We start from the raw sequence: 20,000 nt of genomic DNA on the forward strand, positions 1-20,000 counted from the left end.
CTCCGCCTGCCGCGGCCAAAGCATGGGCTCCTGGGAAGCTGGGGACGTCCTCCGGGTTCCCCTCGGTTCCAGTCGGAACCGAGACTTGCAGAGGAATGATTTTCGGTGATGCCTGATTTTCTTTTTCTTTTTCTTTCTCTCTCTCTCTCTCTCTTTTTAGAGAAAAGCTATGATTTCCTGGGCCTAGTCACAATGTAGGCGAGCGAAACTGCAGTGACTTATTGTATCCAGCAGATGTCACACGTGCCCATAGTTATTGAAAGAGAACTTTGCAACCAAGTGTGGACGTGGCTAAAACTTTCCTTTTGAGGCAGTGAGGAAGGAGTAAGGTTCTCAGTGGCTCGTTGGTCTAGGGGTATGATTCTCGCTTAGGGTGCGAGAGGTTCCGGGTTCAAATCCCGGACGAGCCCAACTTTTGATTCTTTACAGTCTCCACAATAAAGCCAAACGTCTACCAACATGACAAGTGGCCACTTGTATTTAATGATACTGTAAATAAACATCATTTTATATTACATATGATTTATATACTTCCTCTTGCGAAAAATACCTTTCGGGTTAAATCATGAGGACAAATGGCTGATGCTACTATGTATCATTTCTTCTCCCAAAATCATTATTTTGAAATCAACCAGTTTCTCTTATGCAATTTTTTTTTATTATCTAGAAATTGTACATTCGGGACTTAGAGAAATGTATTTTATGTTAACGGTTTCACATAACCTTTGATTTCCCTCCACTGTTAGTACAGGAACCTGTCTGGGTTCCACCCTTCGCCGGTCAGTAGATGTTGTGAGTTTTCTGGTCACGTAAATCCTGCGCTCCCTGTTGAAGCCCTTTCCTGAGGTGTGTGAGTGAAGTGGCCCAGAGTAAGGTATGCTTGGAAATGAGCTACGCAACAGGGATTTCTGTGCCCTATGAGTCACACCCATGACACCTTTAAACCATTCCCTGCTGGGTCCAATCCCAGACGAATTAAATGGGAATTATCGGGCCTGGGGTCCAGGCAAGGCAATTGTTTAAATGCTCTCCGAGTCTGCTTGGGGTTGCTCCGCAGAGGGAGACCATGCCCTTCACTCAGTAACTCTAGGCCTTTTGTGCCCCAATCCAGGTCACCAGTCACTCTCTCACCTGCATGGCATCTTGCCCAGTTAAGTTTACTCTGACCCCACCATGTGCCAGTTTAATTTCTCCCTGTGACTCTCTTGACTTCCCCAAGTCACAAAAGTGAACTGTGGTAAAACCAAGAAACTTGAGAGAAAATAGACAGCTCCGTGGTGCAACCCACTTCTTGGAGGGAGTGTGTGCGTTTGTGTGTGTGTGTGAGTGTGTGTCTGTGCATGCGTGCATGCAGGTGATTCATTCCTTGGATAAGAGCTAGACTTGTCACCCCCATTCCCGTTGCTGGGAACGTAGGGTTCACATCCTACTGTGCAGCCAGCTGTGTCCTGCCTTCCTTGAGCCCAAGGGAAAGAGGCCCTAGTATTTTAAAACTCACTCCTACGTGGGCTGTGTAGCATTTAACTTCTGGCAATTCCCCGTATATTTGGAAATAATTGTGAAATAATTTTGGGATTATCCTTTCACTCTTTTCTGACAGTCCACACCCATTTCCTTAACAAATGCTACTGCTCTAACTTGAGTGTCATTCCAGAATCCGAATTCTTCTCAGCACCTTCGCGTCACCACAGACGCCCCAGCCGTCACCATCGCTCACTTGTGCCTTTGTGGTAACCGTAAGGTCTCCCTCTTTTGTACATGCACCCTTTCAGTCTGCCTATGGTGGAACAGTCAGAATGATCCTATCTTAACCCACAACAGGGGATGTCATCCTGTACTTAAAGCCTTCTGTATATCTATTTCACTCAGCATAATCGAAACAACTTACCATAATATTAAAGAGCCCCATTCTTATATCTCTATTTCTCGGACTCTGTTTCTTTGCTCTCCTTTCTTGACTGTCTGTCCCTGTCTCACTCCATGCCGATTACCCCTCAGACATGCTGGCCTCAGGGCTCCTCACCTGCCCCTTCCCTGGGTGGAGTATAATATCCCCCATAGCTCACTTCCCTAAGACCTCAGTACGGATGTCAGCTTTCAAAGATGGCTTCTCTGCCCATCTCAGGTGGACAGCAGCTTCCTATTTGCTGTCCACCTCCTTTCTGGAACTTTCTTCATTGAACATATCACCATTTGACTTTTGCTGCTGTTGCTTTTTACCATTAATTCCCTCTCACTGCCACTTGAATGGATCTTTACAGCTGAGGTCTCAGGGACTGGTAGAGTGCTCAGTACCTAATAAATACTCCATAAATATTTGGTGACTGAATTGTGTAAAAGGTTTTAAGTCAGTGTCATGTAAGCTGTTAAGGCAGGAGTACCCAGCTCCTGGGGCCATGGACAGATTCTGTCTTGAGCCTGTTAGGTGCCCACTACACAGCAGGAGATGGACAATGGGTGAGTGGGTAAAGCTTCATCTGTATTTACAATAAAGTACAGTAAAGTAAAGACAGGCTTTAATGGCTAAAATTGCTACCTGAGCTCCACCTCCTGTCACACCTGTGATGGCACTGCAGGAGTGAGAGCCCTGCTTGGACTGTACTTGTACACTTCTGAGAATTTAATGTGTGGAGATCTGAGGTAGACCTGAGGTAGTGATGTGAGCCCTGGAGAGCAGCTACAGAGATGAACATTAGCGGAGCAGTTTGATGAACTGAGACCAGAAAACAAAGCCCAGAATCAATTGCTTGCAGACTCAAATCAAAACCCTATCAGTGAGTGACAATTAGGTTGCATCCAACATTAGGCTTTTTTAGTGATAAGTGAGTTGATGTACTTTATTCTATAGCTGCATTTGGTGGCAGCTTTAAGTCACTCTCTGACACTTATTTTAGTCCTGAGTGGCCCTGCCCATTATTTTTCTTTTTTCTCACCATTTCCATCAGCCCCCTCTCCCAGCCCCACAATGCACACTTGTGTCAGTCATAGTGTTGATAGTCCACAAACTAACCACAGCCAAAATGAATAAAAACCAACTGTCACTAGAGAGCTTCTTTAAAAAGAGAGAAATTACCACTCCCCATCTGTGGAAAAATTGTCCTCCATGAAACTGTCTTCTGGTGTCAAAAAGATAAGGGAGACCTTATACTGTGGCAGCAGGATTGAGGGCTTAATTAGAGGGCTCTGGCAGAAGCTGTATCATCCTCAGAGAAAGAGAAAGGGAAGTGGGCAGCCTGGGAATACTCCATGGCAGTTCTCCCTCTGGCTAGAGTATGGCCCTATGGATGCCTTACAGAAGCTTTAAAAGTCCCAACCCAAAGGAAGACACAAGGAAATACAGATGGCCTGCCCAGTGATCTCTCTCACAGCTGCCCCAGGAGAGCTGCGGTAGTAGGGGACTGTGTCACGTGCGTGTGGTCAGAGTAAACTGGACCAGATGACGTTTTAGGACATCATAGGGTCATTCAGGGCAGGGCAGCCCTCGAAGATCCTGGATGAGAGCCAACTTAGCAAAATGAGGAATGAAAGTCCATGCTAGGGAGACCCACAAGGAAGGGAAAGGCTAAGGGTAGGGAAAAGCCTGGGTAACCCCACAGGATTTTTTCCCTTTGGTTCGTGGCATGGAACTCATGATCTCATGCTCACCAGGCAGACACTAAGTTGCCAAGCTAAAGCCATAGCCTGTCCCAACAGAATTTTGTTAGCCTTGCTTAACTAGATTTTTGTTATGAAGGCTTAGTTACCATCTATTGCTGAAAAAACATGGCTGGCACCAGTGGAGGGAGGACGATGTGGAACAAGGAATGAGAGCCTGTTGCTCACAAAGTGCGCATGGACAGGCAAGTTTCTGTTCCAGATACTGAGTTGAACGGGAAACTGGCTCCCTGGAGATAAGAGTATGCCCATTTCTAGTCCATTTCTGTGTGCATGAGGTAAGAAGGCAGAAAGCTGTGTTGTCCAGAGAAATGATGCTCATCCATATTAAGGTAGATCACACCCATGGATAAGGGACAACAAGAAGAAGACAGCAGAGCTAGCACTCACTAATGACTGAAGTGAGGGATTCAGAGGAGCGATAATACCTTGAATAGGCCTTGAGTAGTAAGTCGAGTTGAATTAACAACTTTCACTTTCATAGACATTTCTGATCTTAAAAGTTTGTATAGTGCTTTAGAGGCCCATCTCAAAAAAAAAAAAAAATGACTGACGTCTATAAAGGAAAGAAAGCTTTCTGTTACTATTGTTATATTATAGACAATAAGCTAGGTAGAAATATTATAGGCAGTTGATGGAGTAGGCCTCTAAAAGAGTCAGGACAAAGATGAAAATGCTGGAGACACATCAGTTGGAGGCCAGGCCTCAAGATAAAAACAGAAGGACAAGGCCTAAAATAAGCAGTAGCACTTGGACCAACACAATCTAAATAGCATTAGTCACCTCAGAGGGTAACCAAGACCCTCAGACTCATCCCTTCCTGAAAAGTTCTTTGTTCATTCTGCATACATTTGCTATGTGATTGCTTTCCCCACTGGATCAATATTGCCTAAGTGACTATACTTATTTATTGATTGATCATAGCTGTGACCCATATTGTAACTGTATGATTGTGGTTGTAAAACTTTCCTTCAAAAGTAGGGTCCTTGGCAACCAATTTTCTGGGCATCCTCCTGTCTCACTCAAGCAGGAGCTGTCTATTCCTTAATAAAGTTTTCTATTCTTAACCTCTGCTGTTCCTAGAATTCATTCTTTGATTTTAAAGAGCACAAACTTGGTGTATCAGACATTCAGCAGGCCCTGTATCATTTCCTATTATCAGTGACAGGGCAAAATAGGTCATTCATCTATACATTCTCCATTTATTCAATTTTTACTGAGAAAATATTTATTCAGCACCTGTTGCATTCTAGGCACTGTACTTGGCAGTGGGTCACAAGAAATGACTGGAAAGAATTGTTAAGAGAGGGGAGCCCAGTTTCATGCTCTCTACTGCTGCTCATCTTGCCCTGTCCAATCTCTTCTGGATAGGGAGGGTGTGTGTTTATTTATTTTGAACACCCTTGTATTCTTTGGAGACTTGAGGATTATTTGGTGTGGGGAAAAATCTTTCATCTTTTTCAAGGATTTTTGTCTGATGTTCAAGGAAGCTGGAACTGGTTCAGAGAAGAGAGCAGGACCTGGGAGCGGGGTGAGAAATGTGAATGTCCTGGGGAGGTTCCCCAAGGGAAGGCTTGATTAATGATTCTCTTTAATCAGAGCTCAAAGAAGGCAGTGCTCAGCCTAGGGCACTATGATCAAAACAGCTTTAGAAATACAAACCCCAAACAGGCCTAGCGAGTAGCTGCTAGAGAGGCATGGTCAGGAAGCCTGACCTTTCTCCGGCTGGCTCACTGTAACAGTCATTTGGGGGACACAGGGAAATTATAAAACAAGAACGAGCTTGGTTTCTCCTCAAGGAAGAACAGCACCTCCAGAAGTCCTGTGTGCATAGCCTGGGGCTATCAGCACATGATGGCCTCTGCTTCAAAATCTGACCTGTAATTAATTGGGAGCAGCTTGCTCTTGACATGGGCAGGCCCCCCCGGTCACTTCTCTTGGACAGAGACAGTGAAGTAGTGGGAAGTAGTGGGAGGAGAACTAGATGAGTGTCCAGCAGCTTGTGCAGTACTGCGGGAAGCCTTCAGTTAACAAGTCGCCTGGAAAACAGCCCTGCAGTTGCCGATCCACCCCTCCAGGACAGGGATGCCTCATCTCCTCTTCCCCAAGCGTTATCGATCACTTTGCCCGTTCCCTAGGTCATTTCACAGGAATACTCCACGCTCTTACACCGGAGCGCCTCACTTTTGAGTCTGGTACCCAGAATCCTGCTTCCTGTTTCCCCATTGTCAGTCTGCATTCCAGGATGAGAGGCAGAGATCTCTCCCTGTTCCTGCAGTGTGTAGGGAAACAAAACTTGTAACCAGAGAATCGTCACCTCAAGAGAATAGCCAAGGACTTTATTTAAATTAAGTTCAGAACCTTAGTTTGTAAAAGCAGAGTAGTTGGATTCCTCCTTTATTTTTTCTACCACTCCCATTTTAGAGATGAAGAAATTGAGGTTTTGAGAAGTGACATGATTTTTCATGATCATTCAGCCAGTTAGGACACAATCTGACATCTTGTACCTAAACATTTCTCCACTCCAAAACATCTTGTGATCTGAGAAGTGGCAGGCCCTGAGCAGGAGAAAGAAGGTGCCCAGCTCCTGGCCTCAAGATGCAGGCAGCAGGCAACTCCTGGCCTCAAGATGCAGGCAGCAGGCATGAGAGAAGCCCAGGCTGTCCTTCCAGCATCACCAACCAGTTACAAACAGAAGTGTGGAGCAGAGTTTCTTGTGGAAACTCTTGAGTGGTTCATTTAGAAAGAGCATTCCTGGAAGAGATGTGTTGTAATTGGAAACACTTCCTGCTCTGTGAGCCTGCACTCGGTGCTTTAGGGTTGCTATGAACCAGTATAGAGTTGCAGGTTGCAGCTTATTGCCACAGTCACAAAAAACACAGGACTTCATTAGTTTTCTCATCACAGCAGCAAGTGAAAATGTTTGGAGAGTTCCTGAGTAAACAGGAAAGAAATCAGGTTCTAACTCCAAAGTGCTTCCAACACCTTACGCTTAGGTGAGGTGTTCAAAGGTGGCTTATGGGTGATAGAAAAGCAGGAAAGGGGTACTGGAAAATGGGAAGACAGTGGGGCAAGTGGTGCCGGCTTGCAGCTCCAGCGCTCTGGAAGGTTGAAGGAGGAGAATGGCAGGTTTGAATTCAGCCTGAGCAATGCAGTGACTTTGACTCACATACAAATATGAAAGATCCTTTTCTAATGAGGTGGCGGGATGCAGCTCAGGGCAGAGGCCTTGGGTTTGATGCCCAGTCCAAAAAAAAAAAAAAAAAGAATGAGAGGGGGCACTTTCTACTTTACCAAGTCCAGAATATTTCCAGTTCCTGCCTTCTTCAAACCTACTACCTTCAAACCTTACTTCCATCCTTCATGTGACTCCAGAACCTTCTTGGTAAACTGTACGCCCAGGGCACTCTAGCTCATCTTCTGGACCTGATGTCCAGAGATCCTGACAGATCACAGATAATTAAGAACTTTGGGAAATATAGACTACACCTCCTGCAGAGGTGTTTAGGAGGCAGACCCTTTCGATGTCCAGGCAAGGAGCTTTCTTGATTCTGGGATGTGATGTTTTTTCTAAACCAGATTAGTAATCTAGATGCAGAGGTTCCAGGATGGGGTATTGAGTATTCCCTATACTTGAGGGTTTTGATTTGTTGTGGGTAAGTGTGACGGTTTGGAAAGGAAGATGTTTTTTAGCATTTGGGCTGCACTGGGCTGTTGCTTACAAAGTCAGCTTCCAGAGATTGCCTTCAGAAAGTAAACAGGTGTGAGCTAAGGACTGGTTTTCTGTGTTTACAAGTTAGGATTGTCCTGAGTTTGAGGCCAGCCTAGGCAACAAAGAGTTCAAGGCCAGCCTGGACTCTGTAGCAAAACCCTGTTTCAAAAAAATCAAATAAGTAAGTAAATAAATAACTACATAGTGAGACACCATCTCAAAAAATTCATAAATAAAAAAACGTAGAATTTATAGTAGAAAAGTGTAGAGTGGTGATCGTTAAAGGCTGGAGATGGAGTTAGTCTTAACTCCGGTTCTGGAGGATGATACTCTGAAATGTTCAGGGATGGGTTTAGTTGCTTCAGTTGGAATATCTTTTTCTAGGGTCTTGCGTCCCTGATTCAATAAAGCATTTGTAGTTCAGACACATGCAAGTCCTCGCGGGGATAATGAACATGCTACATAGTACACGCATACACTTCCCTTATTCAGTGGAGCTTTTCTGCAATAAGACATGCAAATCAAATTTTGTTCTTTGGAAAACTTGCAAAAATTAGTTATGCACTTGTATCTTTGTGGTATTGTGCAACACATATGTGTGGTGGTCAACTCATACCACCCCGCTGAACTGAATCAGCCCGGTGCCGAGTGTGGTGCCCACTGGAGGGTTGTTGCCAACAACATAAAAAGAGAACTAAAGGGGAAATGCAGTGTTGCTTATTCTCCAGGAGAAGCTTGTTGTACTGGATTTCCTGGTATGAAGTCAGCTGTTCTCATCGTCAGAGGAGCTCAGCTCCTCATTGTTACTGAGGACGGCTGTGCTTCTTTTCAGGGGAGCTCTGGCCTTTACCCTGAGTGTTGCTTCCAGGCTCCAGTACAGATTCCTCAGGTTGCTGGCACAGATCCCTCATCTCTGTGGTGCGTACTTTTTAGCCTCCACCCCAGGCCTTTGGGCCTTCCCAGTGCAGATCCTTGATACAGACTTGTGTGAGACATCATTGTGGGCTTGAAAACCTCCAGCTGGACTCTTGGAGGACATTGTCATGGGCTTTAGGTCTTCAGCTAGACTCGTGCAGGGCACTGTCACAGAACCCAGGCCGTCAGCTGGACTCTTTGGGTCTGTAGTGTGTGGACAGATCTCTTGCATTCTTTTGTATTTGACTCTTAGGGTGAATATTACACAATAATCCCATAAGTTGTGTGTTCTATACTAAATCTTTTCCCTTGTAAACCTTGACTACAACAATATGTAAAACAGGACAGTTTGAATCTTGAAAGGATTCAACTTAGAAAGCTTTTGGAAAGTAAATAAATAACCTCTTGCTTGTTCATTTTTGCTGTCAGAAGTTATGGTTTTGTTGTATAGGAAAAGATGCACTCTCTGAAGTCTTTTCCAGAATGTTCTGTCCTTCATGGATGATTTTTCACCCAATAATTATGTTCTTCTGGGCAATTAGAAAGCCACAGATACATGTTAAGCAGACTTTTTAGCTTGGTCTTCAAAGGTAGTGCTTGCTTAGCATGTGCTCAGTCTTAGGTTGGATCCCCAGCATGGAAGGGGACAGAGAAGGAGAGAGACAGATGGCGAGAGGGAGAGGATTTTGGAACAAGATCTTATAAAATTAAGTAAATTTTCTTTGCCTGTATCAATTTACAAAGAGATGACAGAAATAAAATTTCTGTGATCTTAAATCCTTGGGCACTGTGCTTTTACTAAGCCTTTACCCACTGATTTTCCATAAAAGCTTCCCAAACATGTCACAGTTAAAAGGATGCAAGTTAGCATTTTTTTTTTTAAAAATCCCCAGATATTTGCAATGTTTAGCAGAGTTTGGAAACTACTTCCATACTCTTTAGAAGCCTAGAACTTTATCAAGGCTAGTGTTAAGTCCAGAGAATGTTTTTACCCCCTCCTAGACAGCACGTGGAAATGACACTCACTGAAATTAGAATTCAAGTGTTGTAAGTATTGTGAGAGTGAGACCTGTGTAATTTGCCATAGTCATTTCAACTTTTCTGCAACTCATTTCTTTATCAGTGAAATTAAAGGAATAGCTTCTCCACAGGTTTATAGAAAAGACTGATTGAAAATTTAGGAAAGGGGCAATAGTGTGGCTGGCACATATGAGGACTTTTTACTTGTTTAATAGGGAACTATTCAAGATCTGCTTCACTCTCCTCACCCTCTGAAGGTAACTCCTCTTCCTTCTCCGTGCACCCAAGACAATACTCCACAGGTCCCTCCCTTTCTGTTCTTTCCTTTCTTGTTCCCTGCACACCCAGTTGCTTCTTTGCAGGACTGGGAACACTGACAAAAGAGATTTTCCTCAGGACGAAAGGATATGCTACCTGTGAAAGCAGCAGCAAAAATAACAGGTAAGAGGAGCTCATACGGCTCAAGCAGGACAGACACAAGGAAGGAAGGCATTAGGAAAAACAAATTTAGTAGACATTACCAAAAACATGTAGAACTGGGTGGAATTCAGGTTGAGAAGACTGTGGAGGAGTCCCTGAGCACTGTGAATGAGGGAATCGGGAATGGATAGATTTCAGTACCTGTTGCATATTCAGCTCCAGATTAAGCATTTTGAAAGCTTTGGGAGAAGCAGGAAATGTACTTGCTATCGGGAGCAGGTAGAGACAAAGGGGATTACGGCAGACTCATGAGACAGCTTTAATGGGGATCTGTGCCTTCCAATTAGACTTTGCAGGGTGGACGAGATTTTAAATAACAGAGAAGAGAAAGGAAGACAATGGGGGAGACCCCCGGGGTTAGAGCAGGAGGGACCTGATGACCCTGTGTTCCTTTTGTCTCCCTTACTTAACAGGAGCTAATGCCATACGTGTGAAGGGAATCTTAACTCTGATGACACTAATGGTGCTCATTTTCTTGCTGCTTCTCTTCTGGGAAAGGGAGCCAGCTGAGGAAATAGTGGTGACATCCATAGAGCACTTGCATGTGGATTACCCAAAGAGTAATCCTATAAGGTACTGCAACTCCATGGTCCTACAGAGAGTCATCAGGGAACCCAACGACACATGCAAAAAGAAGCATGTCTTCATCCATGAGAGGCCCCAAAAACTCAATAGTGTCTGCATTTCTCACAGGAAGATGGTTTGCCCAAGCCAGTCTACCATTTTCTGCTTCCAGAGTGAGACAAAGTTTAAAATGACACTCTGCCAACTCATTGGTGGCATAACATATCCTGCCTGCAGGTACCAGGTTTCTGCCTTGGAGGGGTATGTTCTTGTCACTTGTGATAACTTGGGGCCAGTTCATTTCCACGGATACATTGAGTAACTTAAGATTGGCCCTATGTTTGTGACTCCTTGTCATCTACAAGCTGCTCTAAGGCCAGTCATTCCTGCAGAAGACCTGGCCTGGGAACACAGGGACAAGGCCTTAAACAAAATGGGTAGTCGCTTCTTAATTTGTCTTTCCAGTACCGCTGAGTTGAATCGTTTTATTCTGCTCCAATAAAAAAAATCTGTACCGAATCAAACCATAAATTCTGTATGCACTTCAATTTTTTTTCCCCTTGTCTTCAAGTCACTGGATGAGGGTCATGGGCGAATACAAGACAAGCCAGGAACAAAGTAAAGTGAAATTGTAACTTTAGGCAAAAAATCTAGGAGGGAGCACACAAAACACCTGTAGTAATCTAGAGAAATAATATTTTAACTCAATTTTTCAGAAAATCAAAATTAATAAAAAAGTTCTCGACATAGCAAATACTTACATTTTAGACATTCCAACAGTCACAGCTGGGGTTAGGGTGAAGAGTTATAGAGCTGCTATACTGAAAGGTCAGATCTTATTAATTAAATTTTAATGTTTGTACATCAAGGGTTATATTAAATTTATTTTTTAAATGTTACATTACATATTATGAAAATAATTGGGATCAACTCTTAGAGTCTTTTTAAAAGATGTTATACACAACCCAAACTGCATCTGTTTTTGTTTAGTGGCTCCTTCTATGCCTCAAAAGCAAGGGAGAAGGAGATTAGAATGAGCCTGACTAGAGGGAAATCATTTTCTTTAAAGACTGTGGAAAGAAATGAGTAAAGATGCCCCAGGGAGGGGCTGAGGCTCAGAGCTCAGTGTATCTAGTGCTTCTCCTGTCTCTCCTTCTGGAGGGAACAGATGAGCTAGACCACGAACTCCTTTCTCCTCTTAGTTCCTGCAACTGAGCTCATTATTTATTTATCCCATATTCAGCTATGAGCCTGGTAATCTTCCAGCCAGAGAGAAGGGAGGAAGGAGAGCCTTCTAGTCCTAAAAATTTCATCAAGACCTGTTCTTTGATCACTGGTTTTCTCCTTTATAAGGTGAGGCGCTTCACTTTGAGGTAATCTTTGAGGTTCCTTCCACTTTCTACTAAAGTACCATTTCTTTGCTAGTATAGATACTATCTTTGCTGGAGGAAGGCTTAATATCGAGAAACAGAAATAAAGAGTAATTTCTAAGTAAGGCCACTTCACAGGATCACTAATTCTGAGCTACGAGAAGCAGAGATTCCTCCTGTGAGCTAGAGAGGGCATGAGTCACAAGCTCTAGGGAGTACTTTCTGTCCCAATATTTTCGGTTGAGAGATTTCAGTTGTTTCGTTGACCATCTGGACTTAATTCAAGGTCATATTAAAAGAGGCGGTGCACCAGTGCTAGTCATTAGCTCTGTCTTCTGTGAGCATCAAATTTTAACTCACTGATTAGATTTACAGGGGATGAGGGTGCAATCATGGGCAAAGGGCACCTTACTGCTTTGTATATAGGCAAAGCTTGCCCACCTCATGGTTTCTTACATTTGGGGAGGCTTTTTTCCAGCTGAATTCCATCAGCCATATTTCTGTGAGAATTCTGCTGTCACTGTTGTCTTCAGAGAATTGTAGGTGCTGGAAAGTACACTGAGCTCTCAGCCTCTGAACAGAAACTGAGCAGGAACTCACATGACTTAAGTCAGTTTCTGGGAAAACTTTGCGGTAGATGAAATGTGTCTGCTTCTGTTCTCTGAGTTCTGGTTCCTTTCCTGCCTCTATTCCCAGACTTTCTTGTCTTTTCTTGCCTTCTCAAAGCTTTTTCTTCCTTCCTCAACCTTAATTAGAAACCTTGCTGATAAACGCACTCTCATTAAAGTGTAACAGATGGTCTGATGGAATCTATCCTCAGAGCATTTTTATTCAGTAGGGATCAAAGTACAAATCAAATGAATTGTGACGTGCTAGACACTTGTAGGTTAAGTTTTTTCTTTGTTTGTTTTAATGAGCAGTTAGCAGTTTGAAGCTAATCCCAGGCAACTGTGAGTTCTTCCCACTTGAAATTGATGTTTCAGCAAGACAGTGTTGCACTTCTTTATTTCCTGTTTATCTTCTCGCCATTGTCTTTCTATTTTCCCTTTACCAACTCACTGCTGATTTCAATGGCAGAGGATGTAGAAACCTAGGAAGCAAAGTAAATTCTTTACAAATCTTGATTCAGTCCTCCCTCCAACATACATGAAATCTAGGCTTAAGGCACTCTCTCACAGTACGCGTGAAAACACATCCACTTAATTTTTAATAATCTATTAGTAATACATCAATGCAATTATTAAGGCTTATACAAGCCATGCTAGGTCTTTGCTCTAATTCTACACATAAGACTTTAAAAAATCAAATATAATCATTTTAAACTCCATCTATATTGATGTTAGTGGAAAATAAGAGGCAAATAAAAGCGGAAACCAAGAGGTTCAGACAAGTGAGAAATGGACTCATTAGATGTATTTATTCATTTGTTTTATTTATTTTTGGTACCAGGAATCAAACTCACAACGTTGTGCTTGCCAGGCAGGCATTGTGTCACTGAGCTATTTCCTGGGGTCCTGCTTCATTAGATTTAAGCAGTAAGAAAATGTGCCAAAGAAAGAATGAAATCTAAATTGGATTTTGAAGAATTTCAAGAGAATGAAAAGAAAGGAGCAAAACGAGAAGGATGGCATTATGCATATTTAAAGAAGAGAGGGTCATTCTGGCAAGAACAGGTTTGTACTACAAAATAATTAGAGATAAATCTGGAAAGGGATAGTGGGAGTAGGTCAAATGGAAACTTGGCTAGTGGGTTGCAGGGATTTGACTTCTGTACAACGAAGAATATTTCGAGGATTCTGAAGAGGTGGCATTGTTGGTACTAGTGTTTTTAAGAAAGCAGGGTATTGAAGGAATTGGAGGGGTGAAGAGCGGAGATTATAAAGGAAGGATATAAAATCAATATGAAAGAATCAGTGGCTTTTCCATACATCACTAATGAGTTAGCTGAGAAAAGAGTTAATAAAACAATTCCACACAAAATAACTTTATACAATATCTAGGAATCAAACCTACTGCCAACATGATATTAAATGGGAAAAAACCGGAAAACTTTCTCTCTGAAATCAGCAGCAAGACAAAGATGTCCATTACCATCATTTCTGTTCAACACAGTACTCAAAATACTAGAGTGAGCAATGAGGCAATAATAAATAAATAAATAAATAAATAAATAATAAGAGATATGTACAGGAAAGAAAAAAGTAAATTTATTCATTATCTGTACTTCTCCCAGGGCGTTGGTTGGGAGTCTTCAGCAGGAAGCGGAGTTTGGAGGATGGAGTGACCAGTGCGGGTATCCCAGTGAGACCTGGAGGGCTCGGTGGCCAGCACTTCGACTGGGCAATAGGAGACCCCGTGGCCGTGGCCGAGGGCAGGGAACCTTTGTGGCCTCCTCTGCAGTGCAATCAGGACGAACACTCTTGGCTCTGCTAGTTCAAGGGCCCAGGGTTCAATCACAAAGCCTTCCAGGGGATCTGAACTGCAAATTGAGCTTCTCCACACAATATTTACCTTGTTATGTCTCTTTCAGTGCGCTCCCAAGAATGCACTGAGTACCTAAGAATCCGAGATTAGCGTTTCTTCAGACAATGCAGTGCTGGTGCTAGCCGAATCTGTAGGGCGCTGTGGGCATTGGCGAGAGTGGTACTGTGGTTTACACGGAGGTTCTGTGGAAGAAAGATTGTTTGTCAGAGAAGGTCATTTTCTTGAAGAAGTCCTGAACCCTCCACTGAACCAGACAGTACTCCCAATCCCACCATTAATTGAAATCCTTCAGGCTAATGAGGAGATTCAAAATCATGCCAAGTAGTAATCATGCAAGAATGTAGTAATCCTGATCAGTTTCAAGAAAGGAAAAAATAATCAATGAAGGATATCTTCTAACTGAAAGAGAAAATATAGAACGTCTTACACCCTCTACGATTGATTCTTATTCCTGCATAGCAGTTAAAGCACCAGAAATAGATATTTGCGGTCCAGTTACAGGCTTTCACAAGAGCCTTTTGATGTTTCTCAAACGATACTAGGAAAATCTCAGCCACTTGAGACAAAAATAGACCCTGAATTTGTAAAAGAAAACTTATTCAAATGAAGAAGATAATTTAAAGGAACCTACGTAACTAAAGAAAAAAATTAGGTGGAGGTCACCAGTCTTCATCACTCAATAAAACTGTAATTCAAAATATAACTGATTTGACAGCAATCAAAGAAAAGCAATAAGGTAGTGTCCAGATTATTAAAGATCATGTGATTTATTATGAATTCAGTTTTCAGAAGTCTTTGATGTATGATTTGGATTAATTCAATGTAATTTTGCAGTTTGAATGTTGAAAGCAAAAACTTTAGAGACTAAAATTGTTTAATTAGTCAAGAAAAAAGTATTCCAAAAATATAATTTAAAATTTGCAATTTTAATTCCAGTGGGGAAACTGGAGATATTTTTCTTCAGAGTTTAAACAAAGTTTCCCTAATTATAGAAATATGAATTTTGTGATTGCCCTGATAGAGGTTTTATCCTAATGGAGAGTAAAACATTTAGCTTAATACAACATGTGTTAATTGACTTCTAAAAAACAACAACAATAGCAACAAAAACAAATTTAAAATTTTCTAGAAAGTCAAGTGAAGAAACAAACTACAGAATGGAAAAAATCTACAACCTACTACAAAAAAGTGAAGAAACAACCTACAGAATGGAAAAAATCTTTTGGCAACTATCCTCAGAGGATTTGTATCTAAAATATATAAAGAACTCAAATATTATTAAAATCAATCTATAGATTTAATGCAATCCCCATCAGATTTCCAATGACATTCTTTATAGAACTTGGAAAAATATTCTGAAGTTCTTCACATGGAAACACAAAGCAATCCTAAGCAAAAAGAGCAATGCTGATTTCAAAATATACCACAAAGCTATTATAACAAAAACAGCATAGTACTGCTGCAAAAAATAGACACATAGACTAATGGAACAGAATAGAGGACACAGAAGCTACAGGTATCTGATTCTTGACAAAGGGGCCAAAAATGCAAGTTGGAAAAAAGCCTCTTTAACAAATGATGTTGAGACAACATCTATATTAGAAGACAGAAAGCAGATCCCTGTCTCTCATCTTGCACAAAAGTCAATTAGAATAAGTCAAAGACTTGGATATGAAACTTTGAAACTTCTAGAGGCAAACACAATGGACACACTTGAAGCCACAGGCACAGGTAAGACTTCTTGAATATGATTCAATTAGCACAGGAAATATTAGCAGAAGTAAACAAATAGAACTACATCTGACTAAAAGTTTCTGTACAGCAAAGAAAATGTCTAAGGAAAAGAAGACGCAGCCCACATAATGGAAGAAATTCTCTTCCAACTACTCTTCTAACAGAGAAGTAATATCTAGAATACATTAAAAAAACACAAAAAGCTTGACATCAAAAAAGCAAATATCCCAAACAATAACTGGGTAAATGAATTGAATAGATTATTTCTCAAAAGAAGTACAAATGGCCAATACATATACCTTTAGCTATTAGGGACATGCAAACTAAAACCTGAGTTTCCAAATTAATACAGCCACCATGGAAATCAATATGGAAGTTATTAAAAAATCAAAACTAGAACTACCATATGACCCTACTACACCGTTCTTTGGTCTTCACCTGAAGGAATTAAAGTCAGTGTTTTAGAGCAATATCTAAAAAGCCATGTTTTTTGTGCAGGATTCACAATAGTGAAGACATGGAACCAGCCTAAATTAAAGAATGAGTGGATAAATCCAGGTGTGGTGGTACACTCCTGTAATCCCAGCACTTGGGAGTCTGAGGCAGGAGAACTGTTTGCAAGTTTGAGATCAGCTTGGGTTACAAAGTGAGTGCGAGACCAGCCAGAACTGCATAGTGAGGCCCTGTCTCAAAATGACAAAAGAAGAAAAAAGAATAAATGGGCAAATCTGTAAAGAATAAATGGATAAAGAAAATGTGGTATACATACACAGGATTAGTATTCATCTCAAAGCACAATAAAACCGTCATTTTCAGAAAAATGATGGAACTAGAGATTGTTAAGCCAATAAGTCAAGCATTACATGTTTTCCCTTATATCTGGAATCTTCAAAACATGACATGAAAATATAAAGGGTTCTGGGCTTGGTAGCACACACCTGTAATCCTAGCACTCTAGAGGCTGAGGCAAGATGATAACTGCGAGTTCAAGGCCAGCCTGAACTGCACAGAAAGACCTTGCCTAAACAGACAAATAAATAATTAGGAAAAAAGTACAAAAGATGCTACAATTACACAAGGGGAAAGAAACTATGTGAAGGGGAAAAGGGTATAGAGAGGGTAACGGGGAATATAGATGATCAGAATGTCATACACATACATAAAAATATCACATTGAAGCCAAATATTTCACAAGATTAATATTCAGTAATATAAATACATTTTAAAAAGTGGAAATAACCCATGTCCATAAACAAGTGAATGAAAACCAAGCTGTGCTTCATTAATAAAAGGGTTAAGATTCCTCTCTAAAAGGGTTCAAAGTGCATATACTGGTTACAGCATGGATGCCACTCAAAATAGGTCAGATGTAAAAAAAATCTATTATACGTTTCCATTTGCATGAAATACCCAGAAAAGAAAGAAAGTAGAATGATGGGTGCCTGCGATGGAGTGTGACAATGGGATTGACCACAGAACAGGTGCACAGGACCTTTTTGAGGAAATGAAAATGTTCTAAAATTGTGATTTGCTTTTGAATTGCATGCTTAAGACAGGCTAATTTGGTAACATAAGTTACTTTAAAAAGGGAAGTAAGGGTGCGCAGTGATCTCCATCCAGCCGTGCAGCCTCAGCATGTCACTTGGAGCCAGGTAGGGCCCTGTCCAGCATCGCCCATCACCAGAGAACCCCTGGGAAAGTCCCTTCTCGTCTAGCTGGACCCCGCTCAGGGCCTCTGATTGTCTGGAAGCCACGTGGTAAGGCCTGATTAACCATCTCCACTCAACTGGGGAAACTCTCTGCAGTAGGGATAGATATTCTCAACCCCAGAAACAACTGAGACCTTGCCTTTAGCTTACCTAAGGGAACATATGACAAAATGAAGGATCAAAATGCAATCTTAAACCTCCAGCCCATTCCAACCAAGCCTAGGAGACATGGACATGGAAGAAAATGTAAGCCACACCCAAGGAACTCCTGAAATGATAGCAACTGAAGTAAAGAAAGAACACCAGGAAGCTAAAAAAGAACTCAGATCAGAAATAATTCCCAAGGAAAAGAAGAAATAATAAACATAATGAAAGAAGTGCTGAACATATCTAAAGGAGACATAGTTAAAAAACAGCAGAACACTGCAAAAAGATGGAAACCTTGAATAAATAATATAAGACACAAACAGAATGCATGAAGCAGGTTCAAAGAGATGAAAATAAAATATTCCATTGAAAGTTGTCAAAACCAATTCAATGAAATGAAGATAGACTTTCAGACCTTGAAGACAAGATTGCAGCTAGTGAACAGGAAAGGAAAGATCTTTTAAAAATAACAAGAAATCAGGAAATAACAATTCAACAGCTGCAAGATGATGCAAAGAAAAACAACATGAGGTTGATAGATGTAAATGAAAAAGAAGGTGACAACACAAATGATACAAGAAGACTATTCACAGAAATCATAGCTGAGAATTTCCCAAACATGAGAATGGAAACTGACATACAAATAAGTGAAGTATATAGAACTCCAATTAGCCATAACCAAAGTAAAACTACACCCAGACATATAATAATCAACAGCCAGAAATTCAACATAAGAACAGAATATTAAAAACTGTTAAAGACACAGATCACCTACAAAGGAAAGCCCATCAGAATCGCAGAAGAATTATCATTATTTGCAGATGACATGATACTCTACATAAAAAACCCAAAAACTGCATTAAAAGATTTCTAGGTATAATAAATAAATTCAGTAACATAGCTGGATACAAAGTCAACACTCAAAAATCAATAGCATTCCTATACACAAACAACAAACTCACTGAGAGAGAAATAAAGAGAATCTACATGCTTCGCAATAACATCCAAAAAAATGAAATACTTTGGAATCAATCTAACAAAAGTAGTAAAAGATCTATTCAGTGAAAATTATATACCCTGAAAAAAAGAAATTGAAGAGGATCTCACAAAATAGATTGGTCATGGATAAGAAGAACAAACACTGTGAAAATGGTCATTCTCCCAAAATTGTCATACAGATTTAATGCAATTCCAATCAAAATAACACCAGCATACCTCACAGATCTAGAGAAATCATTCTTAAAACTTATCTGGAAGCAGAAAAGGTCTACAATATCAGAGGCAATTCTGGGCAACAAAAGCAAGACAGGAAGCATCACAATCCCTGACTTGAAGTTATACTACAAAGCTACTGTGATAAAATCAGCATGGTACTGGAGTAAAACAGACCAAAGATCAATGGAATAGATTATAAGATGCAACCACAACTACAAACACACTCTTTGACAAAGGGGCCAAACATGTTCACTGGAAGAAAAATAGTCTCTTTAATAAATGGTGCTGAAAAACTGGCTCTCTATATCCCAAAATCTAAAACTGGATCCATGCCTATCACAATGTACTAAATTAAGATAAAAATGGATCAAAAATCTAAATATTAAAACAGAAACACTAAATCTCCTGGAAGATAAAGTAGATAGCAATCTTGAAGTCATAGGGGTAGGTAGAGAATTCATGAATAGGAATCAGACTGCATGGGAAATACTTCCCAGAATCAATAATTGGAATCTCATTTTATTAAAAAGTTTTTGCATGTCAAAAAAATTCTCCAACAGAGTAAAAAGGAAACCCATGAATTCTGAAAAAATCTTAGTCAACTGTCCCTCAAAGGACTTCTGTCTAGAACATAAAAAGAATTTAAAAAATCAGACCCCTGAAATTCAAACACCAAATCCAAAAATGGGCATCTGAGATGAATACACAGTTCTCAGATGAAGAAATACGAATGGCAAATACATGCACAAATGTTCATCATCATTAGTCATTAGAGAAATGCAAATTAAAACCACACTGAGAGTCCACCTCACTCCAGAAAGAACGGCCAGTATCAAGAAAAATCACCAATAACAAATGCTGGAGAGGCTGTGGGGGAAAAGAAACTCTTCTGCACTGTTGGTGGGAGTATCGACTTATGGAAATAAGTGTGGAGGTTCCTCAAAAAGCTGAGATTGGAAGTCCTTTTGACCCAGCTATTCCAATTCTGGGCATATT

At 40.9% G+C, this 20,000-nt stretch overlaps 1 protein-coding gene, 1 long non-coding RNA gene, 1 other non-coding gene and 1 pseudogene across 3 annotated transcripts in view; 3 read left to right on the top strand and 1 right to left on the bottom strand.

The window, feature by feature from the left end:
* The first annotated feature begins 338 nt into the window (after positions 1-338).
* Positions 339-410, top strand: Trnap-agg (transfer RNA proline (anticodon AGG)). Its single transcript has one exon. It is a non-coding gene; the product is annotated as a tRNA-Pro (tRNA).
* An 8,707-nt stretch (positions 411-9,117) lies between these two features.
* Rnase12 (ribonuclease A family member 12 (inactive)) lies at positions 9,118-10,876 on the top strand. Its single transcript, XM_023567046.2, has 2 exons — positions 9,118-9,742; positions 10,195-10,876. The coding sequence occupies exons 1-2, from the start codon at positions 9,709-9,711 to the stop codon at positions 10,665-10,667; spliced, it is 507 nt and encodes a 168-aa protein (XP_023422814.2). The 5' UTR covers positions 9,118-9,708; the 3' UTR covers positions 10,668-10,876.
* A 431-nt stretch (positions 10,877-11,307) lies between these two features.
* The window catches only part of LOC134473124 (uncharacterized), a 45,414-nt gene continuing 36,721 nt past the window's right edge, over positions 11,308-20,000 (bottom strand). Inside the window, exons 2-3 of the long non-coding RNA XR_010043226.1 lie at positions 14,227-14,381; positions 11,308-12,805 (exon numbers count right to left, since the gene is read on the bottom strand). This is a non-coding gene — a long non-coding RNA (uncharacterized LOC134473124). The remainder of the gene's footprint in view (positions 12,806-14,226; positions 14,382-20,000) is intronic.
* LOC134473352 (protein kintoun-like) lies at positions 14,538-15,015 on the top strand (annotated as a pseudogene).

The sequence above is a fragment of the Cavia porcellus genome, unplaced genomic scaffold (assembly GCF_034190915.1).
Source record: "Cavia porcellus strain 051 isolate PalLab524CR breed Dunkin Hartley unplaced genomic scaffold, mCavPor4.1 scaffold_26, whole genome shotgun sequence".
Classification (NCBI taxonomy): Eukaryota; Metazoa; Chordata; class Mammalia; order Rodentia; family Caviidae; genus Cavia; species Cavia porcellus.

Coding starts and splice junctions, on each gene's coding strand:
- Rnase12 (XM_023567046.2), top strand. CDS start 9,709: ATGCTACCTGTGAAAGCAGCAGCAAAAATAACAG. Junction 9,743..10,194: donor AGCAGCAGCAAAAATAACAG/GTAAGAGGAGCT, acceptor CTTACTTAACAG/GAGCTAATGCCATACGTGTG.